Source organism: Malaclemys terrapin, chromosome 10 (assembly GCF_027887155.1).
Source record: "Malaclemys terrapin pileata isolate rMalTer1 chromosome 10, rMalTer1.hap1, whole genome shotgun sequence".
Lineage (NCBI taxonomy): Eukaryota > Metazoa > Chordata > Testudines > Emydidae > Malaclemys > Malaclemys terrapin.
In genome coordinates, this window is record NC_071514.1 from 13,107,168 (window position 1) to 13,131,528 (window position 24,361).

Consider the following 24,361-nt stretch of genomic DNA (forward strand, 5'->3'; position numbering starts at 1 on the left):
GGCGAAGCGGGGGGGGGGAGATAAAGCCGCGATCAGCGGCACTTCGGCAGCAGCTTTACCGCGCCGCTTCATTCTTCGGCAGCAATTTGGCGGTGAGTCCTTCGCTCTGGGAGGGACTGAGGGACCCACTGCAGAAGACACAGACGATTCCCCCCCCCCTTCCATTGGCTGCCCCAAGCACCTGCTTCCTTTGCTGGTGCCTGGAGCCGGCCCTGGGTGCCTCAGATAACCAAATGACTGGCTGCAGTGTTGTAAGTATTCCCGGTAGTAAGCATAGGGGAACTGTTCCATACACCAAGCATGTTTGTGTTTTTCAGAGTAAATGAGTTGATACTTATCATACGTAAAGGAAATCCCTGCAGCGTAGTCGTTAGAGCAGGGAACAGGTGACCAGGAGTAATTGAGTATGCCATCAGTGTCACTGACTGTTTGATCTTGGGCAAATCACTTAACCTTGCTCTGCAACCTGTAAAATGAGCATAATCGCATTAACTATCACTTATTTCATAGAGATGTTGGGAAACTCAGCTAACATTTCTAATGCTATTTGACATGCTCTGGGGAAGGAGTTGTTGCAGTCCAGATATTATTGTAAGGGGCTCTTTGAAGCTGAGAGAAATGTTACCCCACTGGAGACGGTCCCTTCAGAAGGCTGTATGTGTGCATTCATGTTTTGAAGCATACTCACACGCACCATTCCTGAAGACATTTCAAAGCAGGGGGCAGGGTCCTCTTGAGCAATCTTAGCATTTGTCATGCTTGTTACTTAATTGCTCCTCTTTCTTTTGAACTGATTGCCAAAGTCAGAACCTGTCCCAGACACTCACCCCTGAATCTGATCTTTTGTCAGATGGAGGGAAGGAGAACATCAGAGCATTTGAGGGGATAGAATACGGTTACCCTTTAGGAGAACATGCCCCTTAGGTTAGCAGAACACATGTTTGATCCCATTAGATATAAATGAATTGTCACTTTCCTTGCTTCTCTGAAAGTTGTACTGGCTATTTTATGTGTGAGTTCTGAGACACCTTTACTGTCTGCAGATCAGTGCATTAAGTGTTTGCAGTACACTGCACTGAACACCCATCTGGTTTTGCTTTAAATTGGGTGCAGAAACTCTGATGTTTGGGCTGGCTCTCTCTCTCTCTGTTCTGTTCTGTTCATGGGAACTCAGTTCAGCATGGCTAATGGATGTCTGCTATGAGAACATGAGTGCAGTGCCAGTTTATCTGACAACGGGAGTCCAAATATCACACCTGGGATTTCTCTTGCTACTCTCCTAACTGAAAAGCCTGTACTAGTGTCAGATAGGCAGATGAATTGTAAGAGGTGAATGACCTGAACTATTTGTCCGTGCGTTACCTAACTCCCTTAACTATTACTTGGCGTTGCTTGGGGGAGTTCAGACTGAATTCTGAGTGACGGCAGGCTTTTAGAGTAGGGGTTGTCACACTGTCTGGAGAGGCTCACAACTATCTGAGTGCCAATCTCAGATCAGGCTGTCAGAAAATAGGGCAGACACCCCAAACTGGTGATATATTTTATAATTAGATTTCACCAAGCCAATAAGAAATATGCACTCCTGGATTACTATACCAGTATTACATGGAGTCACAGACGGTCCCTTTAGACTCTCCAGCCTGTCTTGCCATGCAGACAAACTGAACTTAGTGATAAAAGTTATTAAAATAAAAAATCACACCACTTCAGGTTACTCCCAATCTCAAAGGGTTGGTCGCTTACCCCACATCAGTCGATACTCTCGATCTCAAAAGCAAGCAGCCGATTTCTCTAGTAAACGAACTAAAGGTTTATTGGGTAAGAAAAATAAATGAGTTATTGAGAGGTTAAATCAGGTAAAATACATTAACAGGTGAGTCAAAATTTGTATGTCCAAAATGATATCAGAGATGTAGTAATCTGCTAGTTTTCATAAGTCTCTCTTGGTTACACAAAGTAACTTGGGGGATCTGTCTTGTGTCTGGAATGCTTTCCTGTGAGTGTCCAAAAAGTTCAGAGATGCAGGATCATTCCCTTAAACAATTATTTATAGATCCAGCTCTCACAAGACAATCTGACCAGTGTCTGAACCCACCTGGGTTTTGATGAGTAGCAATTGTAAAACTTAGTTTGTGAATTTCCATTCTTGAACACAACAGCCCTTGCTTTGAAGTTAGCATTTTGCTTCTATTGTATTCACAAGTAATTTAGTTACAGTGATGTACAAAATTCAATTCTAATTGGGATAGATAAGTGAAAACAATACAAGTAACATTTCATTAGTTTTCGTGCAGTTTACACTCAAACATCATCTCATCTTAGCACTCACACACACCTTGGTCTAGGTTATCCAATTACAAGGTATACATAATGATGTAATGCGATAGTAATCAGCAAGTAATAGATAAGTGAAGGCAATAGCATTCACATTTCCTTTGAACTAAATTAAAACGTGAGTGAATTAGTACACGTAACACTTCTTTGATATTCTCACACAAGTGAATTGACCTATTGCTCTGACCTGAGCTGGCCTGTCAGCATCACAGGGGTATTATAGGCACATTTTGCAGATGAGACGCTTCTTACCTTACAGACCTTACAGCCTAGTAAACAGCCACCGCAGGTTGCTAACCGTGTCTGTGTTGGTGAAAACAGAAAGCGTGCAGCACCTGAGCTGGTTTCCATGGGATGATGCCATGTCATTACTGTATTATGTACGTTGTATCAATATTTTTGTGTCATAGGGATTGAAAAGTTTACCAGACACCTGCTGTCCAGAGGACTAATCCTGCAGCCCGAGGAATAAATGAAAGGCAGAGTGGGAGACTTGTCTATATTAGTAATGTACTTATTGCTGACAGCAGGCGTCATAGACTGGTGGCAAGGATGGTTAAACTGCAAATCCAGAATTTGCATCATTTCAGAAACCATGTTCCAGACCTTGCTCTGAGCAGAGCTCAGCCAGAGGGTTCAGAACTGGTGTTGAAATTGGTTTTGTCTTCTCTTGCAGTTAATCAATTTTAGCACTGGTTCTGCCACACCCACTGCTTCACCTTTCACATCAGTGAAAGATGCATCCGAAGAAGTGAGGTTTTTACTCACGAAAGCTTATGCCCAAATAAATCTGTTAGTCTTTAAGGTGCCACCAGACTCCTTGTTGTTTTTGTAGATACAGACTAACACGGCTACCCCCTGATACTTTCACATCAGTAGGTGTTGGATAAATTTGAATCTCCACTCCATTCTAGCTGCTGGAAGGGAGAAGGAGTTTTGTGTCTCATCTGCTAATTCCAGAGCCTCCAGGTTGCAGGGAGAGGTCTCAGCTACTCTTTCTCCCCTAGCCTCTGTTTTTGTGTGTCCTTCTCTCCTGTGGAAGCCGCTGTTGCCTGCCCCTGTTGCACATGTTTTTCTCCAGAAGCAACATGACATTAACCTGATACTTGACAATTTGCTGACTACAGAGTCCTGAATAGCAGCGATGAAACTGATCTTTTTACTGAAACTGACTATTTGGCTGATGCTTGACAAATCAAGGAGCAACAGCAGAGGCATTGGAGCGGTCTGTCTTCAGACTGGGAAGACAAACCTGCATTTGGTTATATCTGGAAGGTTTTCTTCCTGACCATAAGGGCTAGAAACTTTTTTTTCTTTATAAATAAAAGTGATTACTGAGACCCACTCCCAAACACAAGGGAAGGCTACCCACTCATCATCCATGTGTGTGAGTAAATGAAATGTTCAGGCCCAATTGTGAAAAATCCGTCATCTCTTTTATTTAATAAAATAAATAAATAAACAGGGTTTGATCAACGTAGTAAGATGCTGAGGTCATGGGTAGAGAGAGCAGCTTTTCCAGTAATTAGTGAAGGGTCTGTGCTTGTTCTGGCAAAAACAGCAATGACGTCAGTCTACCATTGGAGCGAGAGACCGAGACTGCAGAGAACATTGAACTTGAAACATAAACCTTATTATTAAAGGGGCTTGTCAGACAATTTTAAGTGTCGGTCATGCTAAAAAGATGAGATTTTTTTTTCCACCTTTTAAATCGCAGGGGAGTTTATCTTGCATTTTCTGGGTCTAGGGAACTGCTGCCCTGTTGCACTGGCCTTTCATTAAAATAAGTAAATGAAAAGTCAGCAGAGATGTGAAAATAATCTTCTCTCACTCTTTTTTGGAAAATATGAAAAGCAGCAATTTGCCTGTTCTCTGGAATGCAGCAAGCTTAGTTCTGTCATGTGAAATCAAATCCAAATGGCAGGTGCAGCGTTGAACAAAAGAGGTGTAACCACACACATAGAACATGTCTGAAGCATGTTATGTTCCAGTATTAATTGTTGCTTTTTGGTTGCTTAAGTGCAATTAGTTCATTGTCTTCACTGGCAAGGTGCTCCGAATGCTGACACCTGTGCTTTATTTCTGATGGGCTGCCATGGTCTCACAGTATTCTTTAAAATATGGCTCTATGAACTAAGGGGGAGATTTTCAAAGGCCAAATGGGAGTTAAGTGTCAAACTCTTCTTGACTTTCAATGCGAGTGAAGAGCCTTACTCCCCTTTTTGATTCTGAAAACCTTCTCCTGAGTCGATTCGCAGTCCTGAATTTGTCTCTTGGTGGCTGAAGTTAGCCCACGAACAAGAAGGCTGTAATGTGATCACTAGATAAGAGAGTGAGTGGGTTCTCATGCAGGAGGCATCACTGAGAACTTTTTGCCATACGGTGTTTTTCTTTATATGCAAAAAATAATGTGTAAAGGGACGCCACGTGCGGGTGTGTGTATACTAATGGGGTGATCAATGTCCAGACCCATGTTGTTTTAGCTTAGTCATTTCTCTTCTCCATTACAATTATGTTCATTTTCTTGGTTTTATTTTACAGGCCATGACTGCTGTGAGACAGTGAAGGTGGCACTTTGCGCTGCCAAGGAAGGGCTTCCTGTTCTAGTGGTGGCAGAGGAAAGTTTTCAGTTCATTCAGGATGAGGCCTATGATGCAGCTCAGTTCCTAGCAACCTGCGCTGGAAACCAGCAAGCACTGAACTTCACAAGATTCCTGGACCGGTCAAGGCCTCCCTCAGGAGATGTGGATTTTCTGGATGAGAAAGTGGTTTTGGCATTTCGGCATCTGAAACTGCCAGCAGAATGGAATGTGTTGGGAACAGACCAGACGCTTAATGGTGAGAACTAGTCGCAACTGAGTAATGTGTGTATGTATGAGAGAGAGAGGATCACTGCATGTGTTGCAATGTTTCTGTTGTGGAGAGTTCCTCTGATGTGTGAGGGGATTCTCCAGCAGATAGATCAAGGACCTGTACTTTAGCCATGCTGAAGATGCCCTCGTGCAACTTTCCCCAACACCCCATGCATATCCACAGAGTTTGGAGCAGGGTTGTGTCTTCTTTTCTTGGCACACAGTCTAGTGCTTTTCTCTACCTCCTTTGTAATAAAAGAGCACAAATTGGCTTCAGTGATCCAGTGTTTTAATATCGTGCTCGGAGAGTTCTTTTTTTATATGGGGAGTGTGTGTACCAGTATTACAGTGATGACTGGAAGGCTTATACATAAATATCAAGCCTGGTCCAAAGTCCTGTTAAAACATACTCCTGGGAGTACTCAGTGTAACTGGTACCCTGGTATGAGCCTCTGGCTAGCTAGCAGCATGCAGGGTGCAAGGCTTATTCCATGCTGTGCTCCGCTGTTCAGAGAATAAGAAAGTGGAGCGTGGTATGTGGGAAATGAAGGGTTAAATGCTGCGGCAGCTTCCAGTGCATAGAGAGCAAGTGTAGAAGGCCCAGAAGATAAGGGCATGGGGAATTATGGCAATGACAGTAGAGCAGGGGTCGGCAACGTTCGGCACGCGGCTCACCAGGGTAAGCACCCTGGCGGGCCGGGCCAGTTTTATTTTACCTGCTGACGCGGCAGGTTCGGCCGATCGCGGCCCCCACTTGCCGCGGTTCGCCATCCCGGGCCAATAGGGGCGGCGAGAAACGGCGCGGGCAAGCGATGTGCTGGCCGTGGCTTCTCGCCGCCTCCATTGGCCCGGGATGGCGAACCGCAGCCAGTGGGGGCCGCGATCGGCCGAACCTGCCACGTCAGCAGGTAAATAAAACTGGCCCGGCCCACCAGGGTGCTTACCCTGCCGAGCCACGTGCCGAACGTTGCCGACCCCTGCAGTAGAGGACTGGTAAGGTTTGAGCCCAGGTATTCGCACCTTTGCTACCTCTACACTGCAAAGCAGGCTTGTAGGTGGGCAGGTCATCGCTCAACCCACGCATCCATCCACAACCTAGACAAGCTCACCAGCTCGGAATGTAGTTGCTTACTAGGTGTGGGTTTAATGGCTTTGAGTGTGGACAATGGAGGGTCTAGGCACTTCTGCATACCTTCATCTGCAGAGAGCTTGCAGCATAGACAGAGCTATAGAGTCCTTGCCAAATATTGAAACAGAACTACGAAGACCTACCTGTTTACGACAAGTACACCTGCTTGGAGCCCTGTGCTCATTGGGTGTCACATGGGAATTGGGAGGACACATACAGATTCATGGTGCATTATATTTTTTGTAGTGATTTATGGCGTATGGCTGCCCACAGAAAATGTGATTGTGAGATCTGTACTATATTACTACATGAATTCCCTTCTCTTTATTAAAAAAAAAAAGGGGGGGGGCTTGGGGGAGGCAATGAACCCTTTGCGTGTGGTGGAACATGAATTGTTCAGTGCAGACTAGCATGGCAACTTTGTTCTCATACAGCACGGTTTTCTGTAGTGTTTTGCGGTTGCTGCTCTCGTGTCTTTCACTGAATAGCTGACCACTGTTTGGTTTTATTATAAACATGTATGCCTGGGCAGGCAATTGAACCAAGGTTAGTAAATGTTCACAGTTTTGTACATATTTGGTGGTTTCCGCATTAAAATTCAACCATAGAGTCATTCGCTTACAGGTAACAAGCAATGCTGCCATTTCTTTCCTCTACTTGCATCGCTCCTACATTCTTATTGGGTTTTGTGAGATTTTTTTTATCCCCCTCTCAGTTTAAAGATAATGCTAACACATGCATTTACATGCTCCTGTGTAAATAACGAAGTACATTTAACAGACTAACAGTGGTCTTAGCCAGACAGTCGAAAATCATGTTTGAATCATTGGTGACGTAGGGCCTAATTTTCAGACATACTGGCAACCAGTCTCTCTTCGACTTCAGTTGCATTCGTGAGAGTTCAGCACTTGTGAAAATCAGGCCCATAACATTTAAATTGTTCTGCTTAAGAAAAACGATTGTGTCAGAAAGCCATGAACATTCAGGGCTGAATGGCACCTGTGGAGTGCCTGTTACAACCTCCAGTAAACAGAGAGGAGCTCCTGGTGGCCATCAGTGTAATGGGACCTTTCTGAGAGGTGTCTGCTGGGAAGTGGGTGGGAATGATGTTTGTTAACCTGAGATAGTATAGATGAATAAATGAGTTTTATGTAATGGGATTAAATGTGTTTAGCAGCCACACAAGCATTCCCTTGTGATGAGTCCTGCACTTAACTGTTTAAAGGCAGTTTATTGCTTGCTTTCCTGTCTTTGATCCTTCCGTAACTAGCCTTTCGTCTAAGAAGCTGTACCTTTAACATAGATGCAGTACAAAAGAAAAAGGATTTTTTTTATGTGAATTTGGACTAGTGGTTGTTGGATGCTACCAGTGTTGTTGGTTTTTGTTTGTTTGTTTGCTTAAGCTCCTGAAAAGCAGGGCTGATAAAAGCATCAACCAGCTCTTAACTGTAGCCGTTTAAGAGGACATGTCTCTAATTCAGAGATGATTCTACAATCTGACCCTTCCTGATTGTGTCTAAAGATAGACAAGAGAATGAAATGACTCATACTTCCTACTAAGAGCAATTAAGGAAGTGATGCAGTAACTCAGCATTTCTATAGAGGCAGAATTTGGATATTGGCCCAAAAAAGAAAGTAATTTTAATTAATTTCAACCTGGCCTCTCTCCTCTCCTCTCTTTTATCCCTCACTCACCTTTCTTTTGATCACTTTTTCTATCTTTCTCCACCATAGGTTAACTTAAAAGTTTAATTAAAAAAGATTACACATTAATTATACATAAATTATGCATGTCATCTGAAAATATTGCAAATTAACCCATTCTTATTTTTTAAAAAATGCTGTATTCGTTTTTTAAAATGCAACCCCCCTCAAACTATATGATAAAATTAAAAAAACGTACAGCCCCAAAACAAAATATATTGAGCAACACAATTTAATTTAATATGTCAATCAGTATTCCACACATTAGGTTAAAGAAACACTTAAATAAAATGTCGGGTTTTTTTAATTAATTGAGTTTTTTAGAATGTTATGTACATCTAGCACAGGGATCGCAACCTTTGGCACGCAGCCTGCCAGGGAAATCCGTTGGTGGGCTGGGCCGGTTTGTTTACCTGCAGCGTCCACAGGTTCAGCCGATCGCAGCTCCCGCTGGCCATGGTTCGCTGTCCCAGGCCAATGGGGGCTGTGAGAAGCGGCGGCCAGCACATCCCTCGGCCCGCACTGCTTCCCGCAGCCCCCATTGGCCTGGGACGGCAAAGTGCGGCCAGTGGGAGCTGTGATCGGCCGAACCTGCGGACGCGGCAGGTAAACCAACTGTCCCAGCCTGCCAGGAGCTTTTCCTGACGGGCTGCGTGCCAAAGGTTGCTGATCCCTGATCTATCACATCACTAATACGAAATCCCCAAAACCCAGCCTGCAGTTACAAGCTCACTTAGGCCCTGATCCAGTGCCCACTGAAGTGAACGAAAAGACTGGCTTTGACTTCAGTAGGCTATGGATCAGCCCCTTAGCCCCTGATCCTGCACACGTTTAGCTTTATGCACCATGAGTAGTCTCATTGCTTCAGTGGGGTACTATTCACAGTGCATAAAGCTGCTCCAGGGGGAGGGGGAGTCAAGTCTTTGCAGGATTAAGGCCTTTGATTGTGAAACCTTTGTGGGGGGGGGGGGGGGGCAGGGATTATGTCTTCATATGTTTTGTTCAGCATCTCACACAATAGACCATGGGACCTGATTGGGAACTGTAGATACTGCAGTATAACTAAGTATCGTTAATTATATCAATAGCAGTTGTAGGAGAAACAGGGGAACCCAGCTCTGAAGTCTTCTTAATTACAAAGGTTTTCAGTGCAACTCTAAATTGTTTATCAATGGCCTTATCTTGTAACCTATTCCTAATGTCCACTCTCATTTAAGGCAGTGTTCCTGTCCAAATTTCTGATTTGTTCCTAATTTTCTCCTCTTATTTCTGATCCTGCTTCACCAGGATGAGATATTTAGCAATAATCCTTTCAGTAATTTTGAATGCTACGGTTTGAATGCACCTGAAAAATATTTTTCTCTCTAGCATTTATAAAAACTCAATCTCTTCAGCCTTTCCTCGTGACAAATGCTCTTAAAAGGTGTAATCATGTTTCATGCTCTTCAAGTCAGTACTATATTCTTGAGAAAAGGTGGCACAATAACTTGCCACTAAGCTACAGCCTGCAGAACCGATTAGAAAGTAGGAGAGGGACTGTTAATGCACAGTCCTGTGTAAGTTTTGAGCATGAGTTGGTCATGTTCTTGCAAAATGGTTTATTTTTGCAATCACAATTCTACTTCTGCCCCCCACCAAATGGGCTTCCATCTCAGAATGCAAACTATTCTCCTGACATCAGCCTTGCCAGCTGCTAATTGGTAAGAGTTGTGTAAGCACTAGACAGCCTGCTTTCTGGTAGTGAAGGAAGTGCAAAGAAACAGACTCACAACCAGACCTTCTGACATTGAGTAGATCAATAAATGAATTGATTCCCTCCCCTTCTTCCTGCACTCGGCTTGATTCGGGAGGTTTACAAGCAATTTAGGTGCAGCCTTGTATGTTTGATTCTTGTTTCTATCAAATACATTTCTTGTAAGCTATATGTGCAAAGATTTTTCACAATATTAAAGGTTTTCTTTCCATTCTGATGGGTAGTAAACTAATGACAAAGATCTAACCCTATAGGTAAAGTCTGAGAAATAGGGATATTTTGCATATTGACTTCTTTCAAGTTAGTACCTTCAGTAGTACCTTCAATAGATTCATAATACTTCTGGAGATTCCTTGTGGTTACTGAACAAGGTAACTCCTCACTGAGAGGATAAGGGAAAACCATTCTGAGAGCCAGACAACGTTCCTCTTTATAAACTACAGAACACTGGACCCTGGTTGTGGACTGCTGACTCAAAGCCTGTACTTATTTGACAAAACACTTGAACATGTTTTAACTTTAGGCACGTGCTTAAGTCCCATTGACTTCAAGTGATTTGTATCACTTTCCAGGAACTCTGCATGATAAATGTTCATTTGCAATATTTTCTTAAGAAAAATGCACAGACTGATGCTGTGAGATAGCCAGGAAGGAGGGGGAAGTCTAGAACAAGATACTTTAACTTTTATTCATTCTGTGCGTCATCTGAAATTATCCAAATAATTTGTTTGACTAGAATTGCATTAAGCTTTTGATAACCAAGCATACAAATTCACCAGTATATGACTGTCCTAAATCACGTAAGCGCATAATGCAACATTAGTGTCAGAGTGGCAAGGAGATACCCCTTTAAAAGCTTTTGTTTTTAAATACTAGAGGGAAAGAAAATCAGAAGAGACAAGAGTATGAAGATGATATGGGGAAAAGAGAGAGGGGAATGTTACAAGGCTAGAATAATGAGAATCATTTAGAAGCAACTGACCCTTGTCCAAGTGCATAAAAGAGGTGTGGTTAATATGACCAGCAAGATAAATTTTATGGGACTTGTTGAGACAATCATCTGTGTGAATGTACTCAAAGTAAAGTGCTAATAAAAGGTTACCAGATTTAAATGTCCTTTGTTAGATTATGCAAAAGCAAACATTTGAATACAGCTATTTCCAGAATAGATTATACCTATTGCTGTATGAATGGCATTGTCTTGATAAGAATAAATTCAGCCATCAGTAAAAATTAAAAGGAGATAATATGCAAACACAGTGTACCTCTCTACTGTTACATTTGCATCAGCAAAGTATGTGCTGGTGGCATTGCCTGATTCGAAGCAAGAAGCAACTGTGGATTAGGGGTAGAAATTGGGACTGGAATTGATGGGCTGAAATCATCCTAACCTTATTCCCACAAAAAAGGAAGGGGTCTTACTGAGATGCTTGTCTTGATTGTGCCTGTACAATCCTTTCTCAAGCTGAGACAAGAGAAGTCTCTCTGGTGATACCACTACGCTACAGAAGACAGAATATTGTGGCAGCAGTAAAACAGACGTGGGTAGTGGTTGAAAGGGATGGTGGGCTTTCTGGATCAGTGGTCGTTGTTCATATTGTAATTGGGTTCTTTCAGGTTCAGAGGCTTAAATCTATCCATCTTCCACATGTTTTGATAGTTTCCCTTGACCCCTTTCTTTGGAGTAGCTACCAGTAATGCTTCAGCTTTAACTTCAGACTTTCATATTAATTTGCAGTCCACTCCCTCACATTCACCTTTTGTTGTATGTTGCAGTAAAATAACTGTGTGGAATACATCATCTTTCCTGTATCAACAGCATAGCATTGTGCACATGGTCTTATCAGTTCAAACCAGTGAGAACCTGGACAGTGAAGGAAAACCTTTTTCGGAAGAAAATGCAAGATATCTTCAGCAATGGGAGGAGAAAGCGGGGAACTGGAAAGTTGCAAGCAAAATAAAATTCTTTTTTGTACAAGTGGTCTCTGCCCCCTAGTCCATCCATCCAAAATCTACTGCTCAATAAAAGATTCTGTGACTGAGATATCAAAGCCACTCCTAATTCCCTTTAAAATAAGTAGGAATTGAGGCATTTCAGTCTCCTACGCTGCTTTGAAAATCACAGTTTATAAGATTAAAAAAATTACCCACAAATCAATTATTTTCAGCTGAGTTGGTGTTTCATCTCTCAACACTTTAAGGCACAACGTCCCTCTGTCTTGACCCTCCTCTTCTAATGTTGCCGGTTCAGGTGGTCATCTGGGACTTACTGATCTGTGATGATAACATGTTTCCATTTCCCTGTCCCACTGACATGTGAGGTTTGAGCTGGGTGAGAGGGCAGCTTCCCACAGAGGGAGGGGTGCAGGGGTGGAAGCCAGATTTGATGGGGAGTTCCACAATCACTCACTCTGTACCTCTTCATGGGAAGCGTGGGTGGTTTTTTTTTCCCCCTTCTTTCAATCAAGTTCATTAAAAATGAAGCTCCTGGCTCAGGGAACACTGTGTATGTTCTCAGATCTGTCATATTCAAGCGTTTTCTTCCTCAGTGGGTATTTGTTACTGGTTAAAAGTACCTTAAACCTTAATCCTGTCAGTTTGCAAAGTGAGTTTGACAGTTTTCCGTGGAAAGTTGATCCTTAGTTACCCAGCTTAACTGCCTGCTTATTTATCTGCCACAACTGCCAAAAACAAAAAAAAACCCAGCACTCTAAAATCTTGCATTCCTTGCCAGCTGGATTAAAGTGCTCTTTCATTATGGGGCACTAATCATATGTTTTGAACCTTGCCTATTACTAGGAAACATAGAAGGAACAAAATAGCCTTGACCTCCCAGTATTGCATGTACTTTATTTCTGTAATTCTCTAATTGCGAAGGGCTTTGTGTTACCACTTTATGGGCTGCTTGGTGATTCTGCAGACCCCTGCTAAATTTCTGCTTTCAGCCATTTATGATGGAAAACAGCTACAGCTAGTCCATGCTAAAGGTTGTGTAACTCTTCCATGCTTGGGATGGTCATTCTGCACCATGCCATCCTGTTCAAACAAACCTCTGCCTGAATTTCTAAAGTCCAGTGCCCTAAGATTCCCTTGTTGGTAGGCAAAAAAAAAAAAAAAAAAGGTTAGAAATAGCTTCATTTTTTTGCCTTTCCCCTTTTTCCCCATTCCTCCGAAGGTCTGATGCAAACAGGCTATAAACTTGCTTTGAGCAGCCGTCACAGTGACAGATGCGTTTTTATTTTGGGAAGTTAATCCAGTTCACAGATGGCACATCCCTTTTAACACAAGCCATGTAAGTTCTGTATCGTCTGTCGCTGAAAATGTGTTCCGCTCAGAGTCCTGCCCCGAGCACTCACAGTTGTTGCGTGTACAGTACTTTGTCTCTTGGCTGCCATCATTCATACTTGTCTCTCTTAGGATGGCTTGATGCCAGTTCACACGGTAGTCAGATCCTCAGGCCCTGAGGCTGGATGGTGAGTTTTTTTGTTTAATGTGCTCGACACGGCAAGTGCCATCTCTTCTGGTAAAAGACTGCACTCCCTCATGTTGGTACTCAGAAGCATTAGTGTAGCATACAGTATATGGATCCTTGCGTGTAAGGGTAGTATCCAAACACAGGAAATACACAAATCCAAGGTCTTCTATGTGACTTGCTGCTTGGAAGACGGTTTGTATTGTAATAAGTTGGGTACAATTTTCAAAAAAGACTTAAGTATGGAAGAAGACTGTTATTTTTAAAAATGGGACTTGGGGTCCTAAATCACTTAGGTGTTTTTGAAAATTGTACTCTTAAAAAAAACAGATAAAAACTGTCTTCAGAGAAGTAGCGTAGATGCCCCAATTCGGTACAGGAATAAGCTATACTCATATGATTTTATACCACTGTAACTGCATCCATGGTAGGAGGATTGTTTTGCTTTATTATACTAGTGCAGTTAAAGTGGTACAATATTTATGTGTAGACAAGCCCCTAGGAAGATCATTTTTGAATCTACTGTTCTCCTCTCTGGAAAAGTTCCTCCTACAGCAACCTTTCTATTGTCTCCTCAGGCCCCGTTTCCCTTCCCATACAGTTGGCCATTTTTTTTTCCTGACTTAAGATACCTTGTCTTCTCATTCATCTCTAAAGTGCCATGCTGTAGCATGTTCTACTAATGTCCCTCTCTTCGCTCTTTCACAGGCTACAAATATTTTGTCTAAGCAAGCTCGGTTATGTCCTTCCTGTAATCAGCTGGAACCACCATTCAGACATGATTTTGCTTTACTCTAATCAGGAAGAGGCTGGGATTGGGGTAGTGTGTAGTGGGTGTGGGGGGAAGGGGAGGAGGGAGAAAGCAGGTTGGCAAAGCCCTAATTCGGAGTTGTATGGTAGACTGTGCCAGGAAGCTTTTGGTACTTGAATACAGATTAGGCTCTGCAGGAGCTGAGCCAGCCAAGAAACTCAGCAAAAGCTACATGGCAAAAAGCAGAGAAATCACTGTTTTGTTTTTTGACTAAATGCCTTAATGATGTCCCTTAAAACCCAGCTGAACAAAGGAATTAGCAGTTTGTACTGTGGCATCCTTCAAAAATGTGCTTGAAAGAAATTACCTCATTAAATCTTAGAAGCATTATGCACTCACGTTATAACCTGATCTCTTGGTTTGGTTGTCGACCAAATAATAAGTGTATACATTTTTACTACAATATTCAGGGTGTTTCGCTGAATCTATTCATGCAATTGGTTTACTGCAGTGTAAAGAGTGCCTTTTAAAGCTACACCAGTCAATGCTGAAACCCTTTGTTAATTTTCAAGAACAAATGTTTAGGGTTTTTTTTTTCTTTTTTTTTACCTCTTCTTGCAGATTTTAAAATCCAAATATCCATGTTCTGGGTACAGATATCACAAATGCTTTGATCTCCAAATACTGTATTTCAGTGTTTCCCAAACTTGGGACGCCGCTTGTGTAGGGAAAGCCCCTGGTGGGCCGGGCTGGTTTGTTTACCTCCCGCGTCCGCAGGTCTGGCCTATCGTGGCTCCCACTGGCCGTGGTTCACCGCTCCAGGCCAATGGGAGCTGCTGGAATTAGCGGCCAGTACGTCCCTCGGCCCGCACCGCTTTCAGCAGCTCCCATTGGCCTGGAGCAGTGAACCGCGGCCACTGGGAGCTGCGATCAGCCGGACCTGCGAATGCGGCAGGTAAACAAACTGGCCCGGCCCGCCAGGGGCTTTCCCTGAACAAGCGGCGTCCCAAGTTTGGGAAACACTGCTGTATTTCACAGTGTATCTGGAGCTCATTTCTGGTTGTTGCTGTTCAGAGCAAGGTTCTAGGGCTTCAGTTCTTTGAATAAGGGTTTATTTTTCAGAGATGAAAGCTTAGACACAGTGTTTTTTTAAATCAAATTATAAGACCATGATTGTTAAATGTAAAAGGCGGGGGGCGGGGGGAGGGAGTACACCCATCTTACAAATACTGCTACTCAGAATTATACAGCTTCTGTGTAATGCTGTGTCTGCTGACATGGGCACTGTAAAAGCTGGGCTAAGCCCTAATCAAATCAGAAAAAGAAAGTCCTCACTTTTTACTTTGAGAAGTGTAGACTGTCCTCTTTTTATAGCTCCTCCAGATTTATGTCTTCAGTTTAGCATTTTTGCTGTGCCCAGGGAGGAATCTGTGTTTTAAACACCAAATTTGGCAGTGCCAAAAAGTTAATTCAGTCTTATGTGGGAGAAAAGTACCAGTACGTACAGACAAACACAGCCTGCTTGAACTTACTGAGCTTCTATTTAGAGGTAGTTAAATAGTCTACATATCAAGGAACTACACCCTTTCTCATTTGCTTCTGCAGTAGGTCTGATCCTGAGAGGTCCTGAGCACTCACAACTTCCATTAAAATTACTGTGGTAGGGCCCTACCAAATTCATGGTCCATTTTGGTCAATTTCAGTCATAGGAATTTAAAAATCGTAAATTTCATGATTTCAGCTATTTAAATCTGAAATGTCATGGTGTTGTAATTGTAGGGTTCCTGACCTATAAAGGAGTTGTGAAAGGATCGCAAAGTTATTGTAGAGGGGATGCGATACTGCTGCCCATACTCTTGCGCTGCTGCTGGTGGCGGCGCTGCCTTCAGAGCGGGGCAGCTGGAGAGCGGCAGCTGCTGTCCAGGAACCCAGCTCTGAAGGCAGAGTCGCTGCCAGCAGCAGTGCAGAAATAAGGATGGCATAGAATGGTATTGCCACCCTTGCTTCTGCATTGCTGCCTGCAGAGCTGAGCCCTTGGTCAGCAGCCACCACTCTCCAGCCACCCAGCTCTGAAGGCAGCAGTGCAGAAGTAAGGGTGGCATGGTATGGTGTTGCCACCCTTACTTCTGCACTGCTCCTGGCGGGGCACTGGCTTCAGAGCTGGATGCCCAACCAACAGCCGCCCCTCTCCAGCTGCCCAGCTCTGAAGGTAGCGCAGAAATAAGGGTGGCAATAGTATGACCCCCCCCCCCCCAAAAATAACCTTGCAACACCCCTGCTATTCCCTTTTCGGTCAGGACCCCCAATTTGAGAAATGCTGGTCTCTCCCGTAAAATCCCTATAGTATAGGGTAAAAGCACACAAAAGACCAGATTTCACAGTCCGTAATGCCCTTTTTATGGCTGTGAATTTGGTAGGGCCCTACACTGTGGTGATCCCCTCACTCTGAAGTGCAAGCCTCCCCTGAATGTGATCAGCCAGTCTTTTCATGTTTTTCCAGGTGCTTCAGTGTTTGGGTTGCCTGGCTTTTTGGCTCTGAGAGACTGCTAGTTTTGTGCCAACCATTGTACTGTATTTTGCATCAGTGTGGCTCAACTCCAGTAGCTAGGATGTGGGGAAGTGGCATTCATCTAATCCATAATCTGCACGTTTCATTTTCTTTTCTCTTTCTTCCCAGAGCGTAGCCCTCGGGAGACGTTGTTGCATTTTGCAGTGAGGCTGGGCCTTCTGAGGTTGACATGGTTTCTGCTACAGCAGCCAGGTGGAAGAGGAGCTCTTTGCATCCACAACAACGAAGGGGCTACACCTGTGAGCTTGGCCTTGGAGCGGGGCTATCAGAAGCTACATCAGATTTTGACAGAGTAAGAATAATTTTTCTGAGTTTCTGTGTTGGCTTTCCGTCCCCTGCAGCATCCTTGCCTCTATTGTGCATAGTTATTTGAATAACACGAATTCCAAGTACCCCCAATTAGGTGCAGTTTTTGTTGTTAACTCTTTATTTTTGCCTTTGTTGCTGGAAAGGGTTGGACAGGACCTCAAGGTTTATGGGAAATGCAATAGTCATGTTATATTCTCATTTCTGTTTTTGTTGCACAGTCTTCTGTTTACAGCTGTCACGTCATTTTTTGTAACAGTGTTAGAGTTAAACCTTATGCAAACACAAATGAAGAAGTTTTTCCTTGCACAAGTGCCAGATCCCCCAGTGGAAAGCTGATATTGGGAGTTTGGGTGAGGTTTTTTGTTTTTCTTTCTATTAAATAATATTCTCTACCAGTTTTTGCTTAAAACAAACCATGCTGATTCTATAGAATAAAATATCATTATTTATGGAAAAGATATGTAACCCTGAAGGTCTGGATTGAAATTAACTTGTGTGTTTAAAAACAAAATGAGAGGTTTGTGAAGACATACTGACAAGTCCCAAGTGACCAATCATGTATGTGTTTTCACGTTATTTTCTTTATTGAAGTGCTTTACAAGAATGTTTTGGAGAACTAGAAGTTATCAAAAATAACAGTATATTGAGAGATCTAGTTTTGAAAGTCAAGGCTGATAACACTTATTTAATCTGTTTGCTTTGAGTGGAAAGTTTGTCAAAGCAGGAGAAAAAGTTTTAACCAGTTGCACACTTAATCTATATTGTTATCAATTTTTATTATCTTGATATCTTGTCATCTTAAGCTCTTCTGTCATTAACTTTCCTTTTCTGCTCTGAATTTTTAGACTCCTTTTAAATCTGCATTCAGTTGCCCAATGCCATGTATTGTGTTAATGTTATTAAACACCAGTGCATGTTATTGGGCGTAATGTCTTTGTTCTCCATTATTATTACTGCTACTATTGTTGTTGTTGTTGTTTGTTGTTATTTTAGGAGATGGGGGAGAATAATTCTCAAAGCTGAAAGTCAGTCTTGTGATATATGTTGCTGAAGTCGTTGAAATTAATCTTCCATCACACAAGTTTCAAAATTTTCTATCAACACCATGTTAAAATAGAGAGAGAGGGGGAAAAGAAACTCTGCATTAAGCTTTCATTTAATACCCATCTTCTGGGAATAATATGGGGTCATGGTGGTAGGCGTTACACCCACTTTCCCAAGTGATCTTTTGATATATGAATCATTCTGTGACAATGTTCAATCCCCATAATTCTCTGATACCCACACACCCGTGCCTGTATACTGAATTAAAGTTGGAATAAATGGATCAATCCTATAATGTGGTTAGTTAACCATGAAATAAGGTGAAACTCTCCTAAATGTTTAGATGGTTAGCAACATAACAGGATAGTCAAGAAAGACAGGATGCAGTCAAGAAAATTACATCACTCAAAACTCGGTTGTATAGCTTGCAGCAAGTACCGTAAGTACTGTTATTACCCAAATAGGAGTAGAGCTGGTAATTTAGTAAAAATGGGGAAATAAAGCTATTACAACAGCCGCGCAGTGTACTTGAGGAATATTTCACAATCGGTTCAAGTATTGGAGTGTCAGATCTCTGTTGGAGTGAAAACTAAAAGTTCTGAGTCCTTGGATTTCTGGCAGTATCCCCCTAGTGTTACTGTTTTTCCCTGGAAAGTGATTCTGACCTAAGACAAGAGGCTTTGTGATGGCCTTGTAGTTCACCTGTGAAAATAAAAGACCAAATTTCAATTATGCTACCAATATGATCTGAATTCCTGTTATCCATATTATTTCCTCAAAGCATTACTTAGCTTCAGCAACAAGATACTGAATCCCCATCTTAGCCTGACTAGTCAGGACATAACACCTGTGGATATATTATTATTTGTACTACCGTAGTGCCTACGAACCTTAGTTGTAGGACCAGGACCCCTTTGTGTTAAAACAAATAATACAAAAAAGACAGTCCCTGCCCCGAAGAGAATTAAGGCCTTGTGTACATGGAGGGGTTAGTTTGCACTGCATTGACACTAGTTGGCGTGCAATATGTAAGCCATACGAATAACCTGCACACAGGTCAACAGACTTGGGCTCATGTTACTGTGATTAAAAATAGCTGTGTAGATGTTGCAACTTGGGCTTTGGAGCCTAGCGAGGGGGATAAGCTTCAGAGTCCAAGCTCCAGCCCCAGCATCCGCATAGCTATTTTTAGTGAGGTAGCACAAGTCCTATCAGCCTGAGTCTGTTGACCTGGGCTTGGAGACTCACTGCCGCTTGCTGTGTAGACATATCCATTGGATACATGGCGCGGGCTTGACGTGTACTAAGTGTGTTGTATTCTCTGATGTTATCCTTTGGTCCTTTTTGCTTTGCTGCTGAGCTGTGTATGTTCTCGGATTTTTCTCACTGCGTGTTGTGAGATGCTTAGTGGAAGCCAGTGGAATTCTGGGACGTGGTCAAATTTTAAAAAAATCCCATGATTCCTCTCTCTCCGTCCCTTGATTCCTCCCTGTTTATGAAAAAAGCTTTTCCTTTTTAAGCTGTTGCAGTTCTTCATGAAAACAGCCTTAACATTTTCTTTCTTATAACCCCTGGATTCTGGGAGAGTTGTTGCTTTCTTATGTTAACTGGTCCCTGCATCATCTCTCTTGATATGAGAGGTGTAAGCACAGATTCTTCAAGAGTGAAAGACAGAACTGGATTAGAACAGACAGCCCACTAAAATGAAGTGGGATCTTTCTGGGAGTGTGATGAATAAGTCATAAATCACCCCTGCGCACCTTTGTTTTATCTATAAATAAGGTTTGCAAAATAAACCTGGCCTTTCTCCTAGTGAAAATGGAATAATCGATTGCCTGAGGCAGTGATATTTTCCAAAACATCCCCTTAGGATCCTCTGTTACTGGAGCTCATCCACATTTGCTAAGTAGACATTTTAAATGCATCTCTCTAATTTGCAGGGTACAAATCAGATACCAAATAATGATCCATCCCCTTCTGAAAACAGCTAGGAAAATAGGTCGGCCTTGAAAGCCAGCTGTCTCTTAGAGCAGTGGTGGGAGTGAATTCCAGATTCAAGGTCCCTTCATTGAGAATGGTTTGCCAGTAGCCCTTTCATGTTTAATTCTGCCCATTGTTAGCTTGAGAGCCTCAGCTAACCTCAGTGGCCATGTTATCATGCAAAGGGAGAGATGACCTCTAAAGGAATGTGCTTCCCAGGATGGGTAAACAAACATGCTAGCTTTGCTCAACCTAGGGCACTAAAAATAGCAGTGTGGCTGGGGTGGCACAGGCAGCTTCCTTGGGCTAGCTGCAGGAGTCTGAATCTGCCCAGCCCCCTGAGTATGTAGGCGGGTGGCTAGCTCAAGCAATGGTCTGTGCCACCTTGGCCATACTGCTGTTTTTAGCAAGCTGCCTCAAGCACAGCTAGTGTGTGTTTGTCTACCCAAGCTGGGAGGTATGCTCCCAGTTGCTGTGTAGATTATACACTAAGAGCCAGTTCACTCTGGAACATAGGGGTCGCCTGCTTCCTGGCAGTAACTTGGCTGTGTAAGAGGACAGCTGCATTTTGCACTAGCTGATGTTTCCAAATAGAATGCAGTGTGGTAATCCAGGTCCATGTTCTTCATTGCTTTGTGAAGCAGGTATAGGAGGAGATTCCAAGGACTGTCTGATATTCAGTTTGCCAGTTGATTGAAAGCCCCTCCTCTCTTTTGGGGGGTGGGGGAGGAATTGGGTAAGAAAACATATAAACATGTTTAAAATTTAGCAGCTGAGATTGTGACTGGCAAAGATTAGAGCAGGGTCAGCAACGTTCGGCATGTGGCTCGCCAGGGTAAGCACCCTGGCGAGCTGCGTGCCAACGTTGCTGACCCCTGGACTAGAGCAAGGGGAAGATCACCCAGGACTTCTCATTGTATCATCTCCACTTCTTTTATTCTCCTTGAATATGTTCGGTAATGCAACACAATTGTTGTTGATTATTTTTAAAATCTGACATACTGTTGTGTGTATGTGTCTATAAACAACCTAACAATGCCACCTTCATAATCTGATTGCTTCGTAGTAGCCTAAATCTCTTAGTCTAATGACTGAAAAGTGCAAAAATCTTCGGTGAGCTACGCATGTGGAAACTCTCAGCAGTCAATCATGAGTGTGGCACCATAAAGAAAGAAGTAGGTGAGAAGGATGAAAAGACCCACAAGGAAAACACTTTTTTTTCTGTCTGGCTCTTATTTTTGTATGCCTACTAGAGAAAGGAGAGATTCAAAGCTTAAGCAATCACTAATTTCTCCTAGAAAACTTTGCAGGATTTTCATTTGAGTCAGTTCTGCGTCTGTGGTGTTATCACTGTCTGGTGGGTTTCTTCCCTTCTCTATTATTAATAAAGTCATCAGTGCAGCTAAGTGATCATAGGGAGAGTATTACCCTTCCTTAAAATGTTCTGATAATAGCCAGGTGGCTCAGCATGTGAAGATGTAAATCAGTGTGCAGAGAGGCAGGACAAAGTGTGGTTTTTATTAGAAAATGGATGTAAATTCCCAGACCCAACTAACATAAAAGGAAAAAAAGTTGTTTTGTGAGCATTTTGCAATCCTTGATCTAAAATACATAAGTGATGAGGTCTGTGCTGTTTCCCAATGAGATGCTTTCAGTAGTGCCTCTGAGATGGGTACTCTTCTAGGTATCTGTACTTGAGTACATGCTTAATTTTAAATACGTGGGTAATCCCATTCCTATTTAGCAAAGGATTTAAGTGTGGGCTTAAAGGTAGGCATATGTTTAAATACTTTGCTGAATAAGGGCTTTAACTGTGGTCAGGGTAGAAGCTGAAGACATTCTCTTCCCCTCTCTCATCTCCAAATATAACAACAACAATAACAAAAAGGAGGATAGGTAACTTGACGTTTTCATTTATTTTCATGGCTAGGTAGTTTTATTAAACTTAACCTATTCCTAGCAGGAAAACTGCCTACTATGTAAATGCACTCCCAGAATTACCATTTATACGCATGTACTGATGTAAGTGCCTGGCTTCATATCAGCTCCAGGTTTGTGGCTGTTATATGTAAGCAGGTACTTCTTCTCTGACAGGCTGAATTATCTTTGCCTACATGCTTGTCCTCAGCCAGATGTGAACTGATAACTTCGAGATGAAAGGTGCCATGTTCTCCTAAGGTTGTCTCTTATTGATCCTTCAACTAGGAGGAATGATGGTGGCAGAGTGAGATGCATAAATATTAAGCACGTTGACAGGAGTATACAGAGCATCTCAATTACCAATGGCTAAGAGCGACCATAATTGGAAAAGAGTGGGGGTTGCTTTGAGACTCGTGCCCTTCTCCAAAGCTCATGAAATGCTTCCTCCTTCTGATAAGAATATCAAATTTCTTTCCCTCCCAGTGTTGTCTTCTTTCACTAGACGACTACTGATTTTCTTTCCCTTTCCTAAAGTTTTCTCAGTAGATTTGATATTACAGGAACACTGTCCAGTTTTAAAAAAAATACTAAAAAGTAATTGTCTCTTTGTATTAATATCACCTTATATTATTAAATTCAAAAGAATTTTTAAAATCTAAAATCTTATTCTGGATGAAACCATGCAGAGGCATTTGGTAGAGTTTACCATAATGTCAGACTGGCTGATGAGTTGAGTATTAAACTGAGCTGACGTAAATGTCCATATATTAAGTGGATATGCACCACAATTAGGAGAGGATCAAAAGATAAAAGTGGAGTTTTTGTATCAGTTGTTGTGCCTTACTGGAAACATATTACCCAATGAGAAGATAATTATCAAGCAGATCTAAGTACACATGTTATAACCGCAAAGACTGGGTATGAAACAGTCCATGAAAGGCACGGCATTGGAACCAGAAACTCCAAGAGGGAATTGGCCCTACAGACTTGTCTGGTGATTGCTAACACACGCTTTCAGAAGAGGGAAAGTAACATTATAAGGTATGCCAGTGACAGACACAAGTCCCAAATTGATTTCTTGTTGACAAGAAGCAGCAATAGCTCATGAATAATCAATTGTAAGGTAATACCTGGCAAGTGCACTGTGAACCAGCACAGACTTATTACGGACTTCAGAATGCAGAGATCTCAGAAACATCTGAACTGTTGGGCACTGGGAAAGGCCGAAGTGGTGGAAACTTAAAGATGGGAATGAAAAAAATCTTTGAACAAGCAGTAATATATAGGCTTTCAGACTACACACAGGGATGTGTGGAAGATAACTGGGTACAAACTAAAGTTAATATTGCTGGACATGGCACAAGGAGTCCTCGGAGTGATGGAATCAGTGCCGAAAAGGATAAGAAGGAACACTTTTTGTGATGGAATCATCAAAATAAAGAATCCGTTGAAAAGAAAAAGGTAACCTTTAAAAAACAGCAGGCCAGTGGCTTGAACGGTGATGAGATGGTGTATATGAAGGCGAAAAAGGAAGCTAAAAGAAATGTTATGACAAATAACATTTAGGCTTGTGATAACTGACTACGAGGATACGAGGGAGAAAAGACAATCTGCAGACTCATTAAGGCCAGAGAGAAAATGATGAGGGATGTGAACCAGTTTGTGTATATTAGAAATGAACATGGTATATTGCAGACAAATGGTGAATCAATCAATAAAGTCTGGGGTGATTATTTTGAAAGAGTGATGAAGGGAGGGACTAAGAACACATAGGCCAAACTTGAGCATGAAAGATTACATGCAGGAGGAAGAGGCTTGAGAGGCACATAGGAGAATGAAAAAGGAGAAAGCTTGGCCAGAAGAAGTATTGGTGGATGGACTGAAGTCATTGGGAAGGGAAGGTGTCCTGTATTTTACAAGTCTGTTGAATTATATTCTAAGAAAGAGGGAAATGTCTAATGAAAGGCGTAAAAGCTTCATGGTGCCCATTTTTAAAGATGAAGGAGATATTACACGGTTTGCTAATTATTACTCAATTTAGCTGACATCACATGCTTTGAAAGTATGGGAGAAGATTATTGAAAAGTATTTGCATGGAACAGTTAAAATTTGGGAGGGTCAATATGGACTTAGGCCAGGAAGAAATCAAATTGATGCCATATTTGCTCTACAAATCCTCATGGAGAAGTTCAGCAAAAAGAGATGGCAACTGGGCATAGTCTTTGTGGTCTTAGAGAAGGCATATGATCATGTACCAAGATAATTGGAGTTTGTGATGGACAGGTGTGCTAGAAGGGTATATTCATTTTATCTGGGTTAGGTTTGATGGCATGACTACCGTAGTCCAAACCAAATGGGGCTACGCAGAGAATTTCCAGTAAATGTTGTCCTGCACCAGGAGTCAGCGTTTGTTGTTTACAGTTGTCTTAGATGTGCTAAGTGAGAGTGTACAAAGGGAGCCACGTTGGAAATCCTGTTTGTTGATGGCTTAGTGGCATGCACAAAACATTGTTTTGGACATTGACAGCACAGTTTTGAGTAGGC

General features: G+C 42.3%; 1 protein-coding gene across 10 annotated transcripts in view; it reads left to right on the top strand.

Moving 5' to 3' along the window:
* Positions 1-24,361, top strand: part of AKAP13 (A-kinase anchoring protein 13) — a 338,427-nt gene that overhangs the window by 137,012 nt on the left and 177,054 nt on the right. For all 10 annotated transcript variants that reach the window (XM_054041161.1, XM_054041152.1, XM_054041157.1 and 7 more), the window contains 2 exons: positions 4,876-5,172; positions 16,673-16,856. In XM_054041161.1, coding sequence (XP_053897136.1) covers positions 4,876-5,172; positions 16,673-16,856 — 481 coding nt within the window. The remainder of the gene's footprint in view (positions 1-4,875; positions 5,173-16,672; positions 16,857-24,361) is intronic.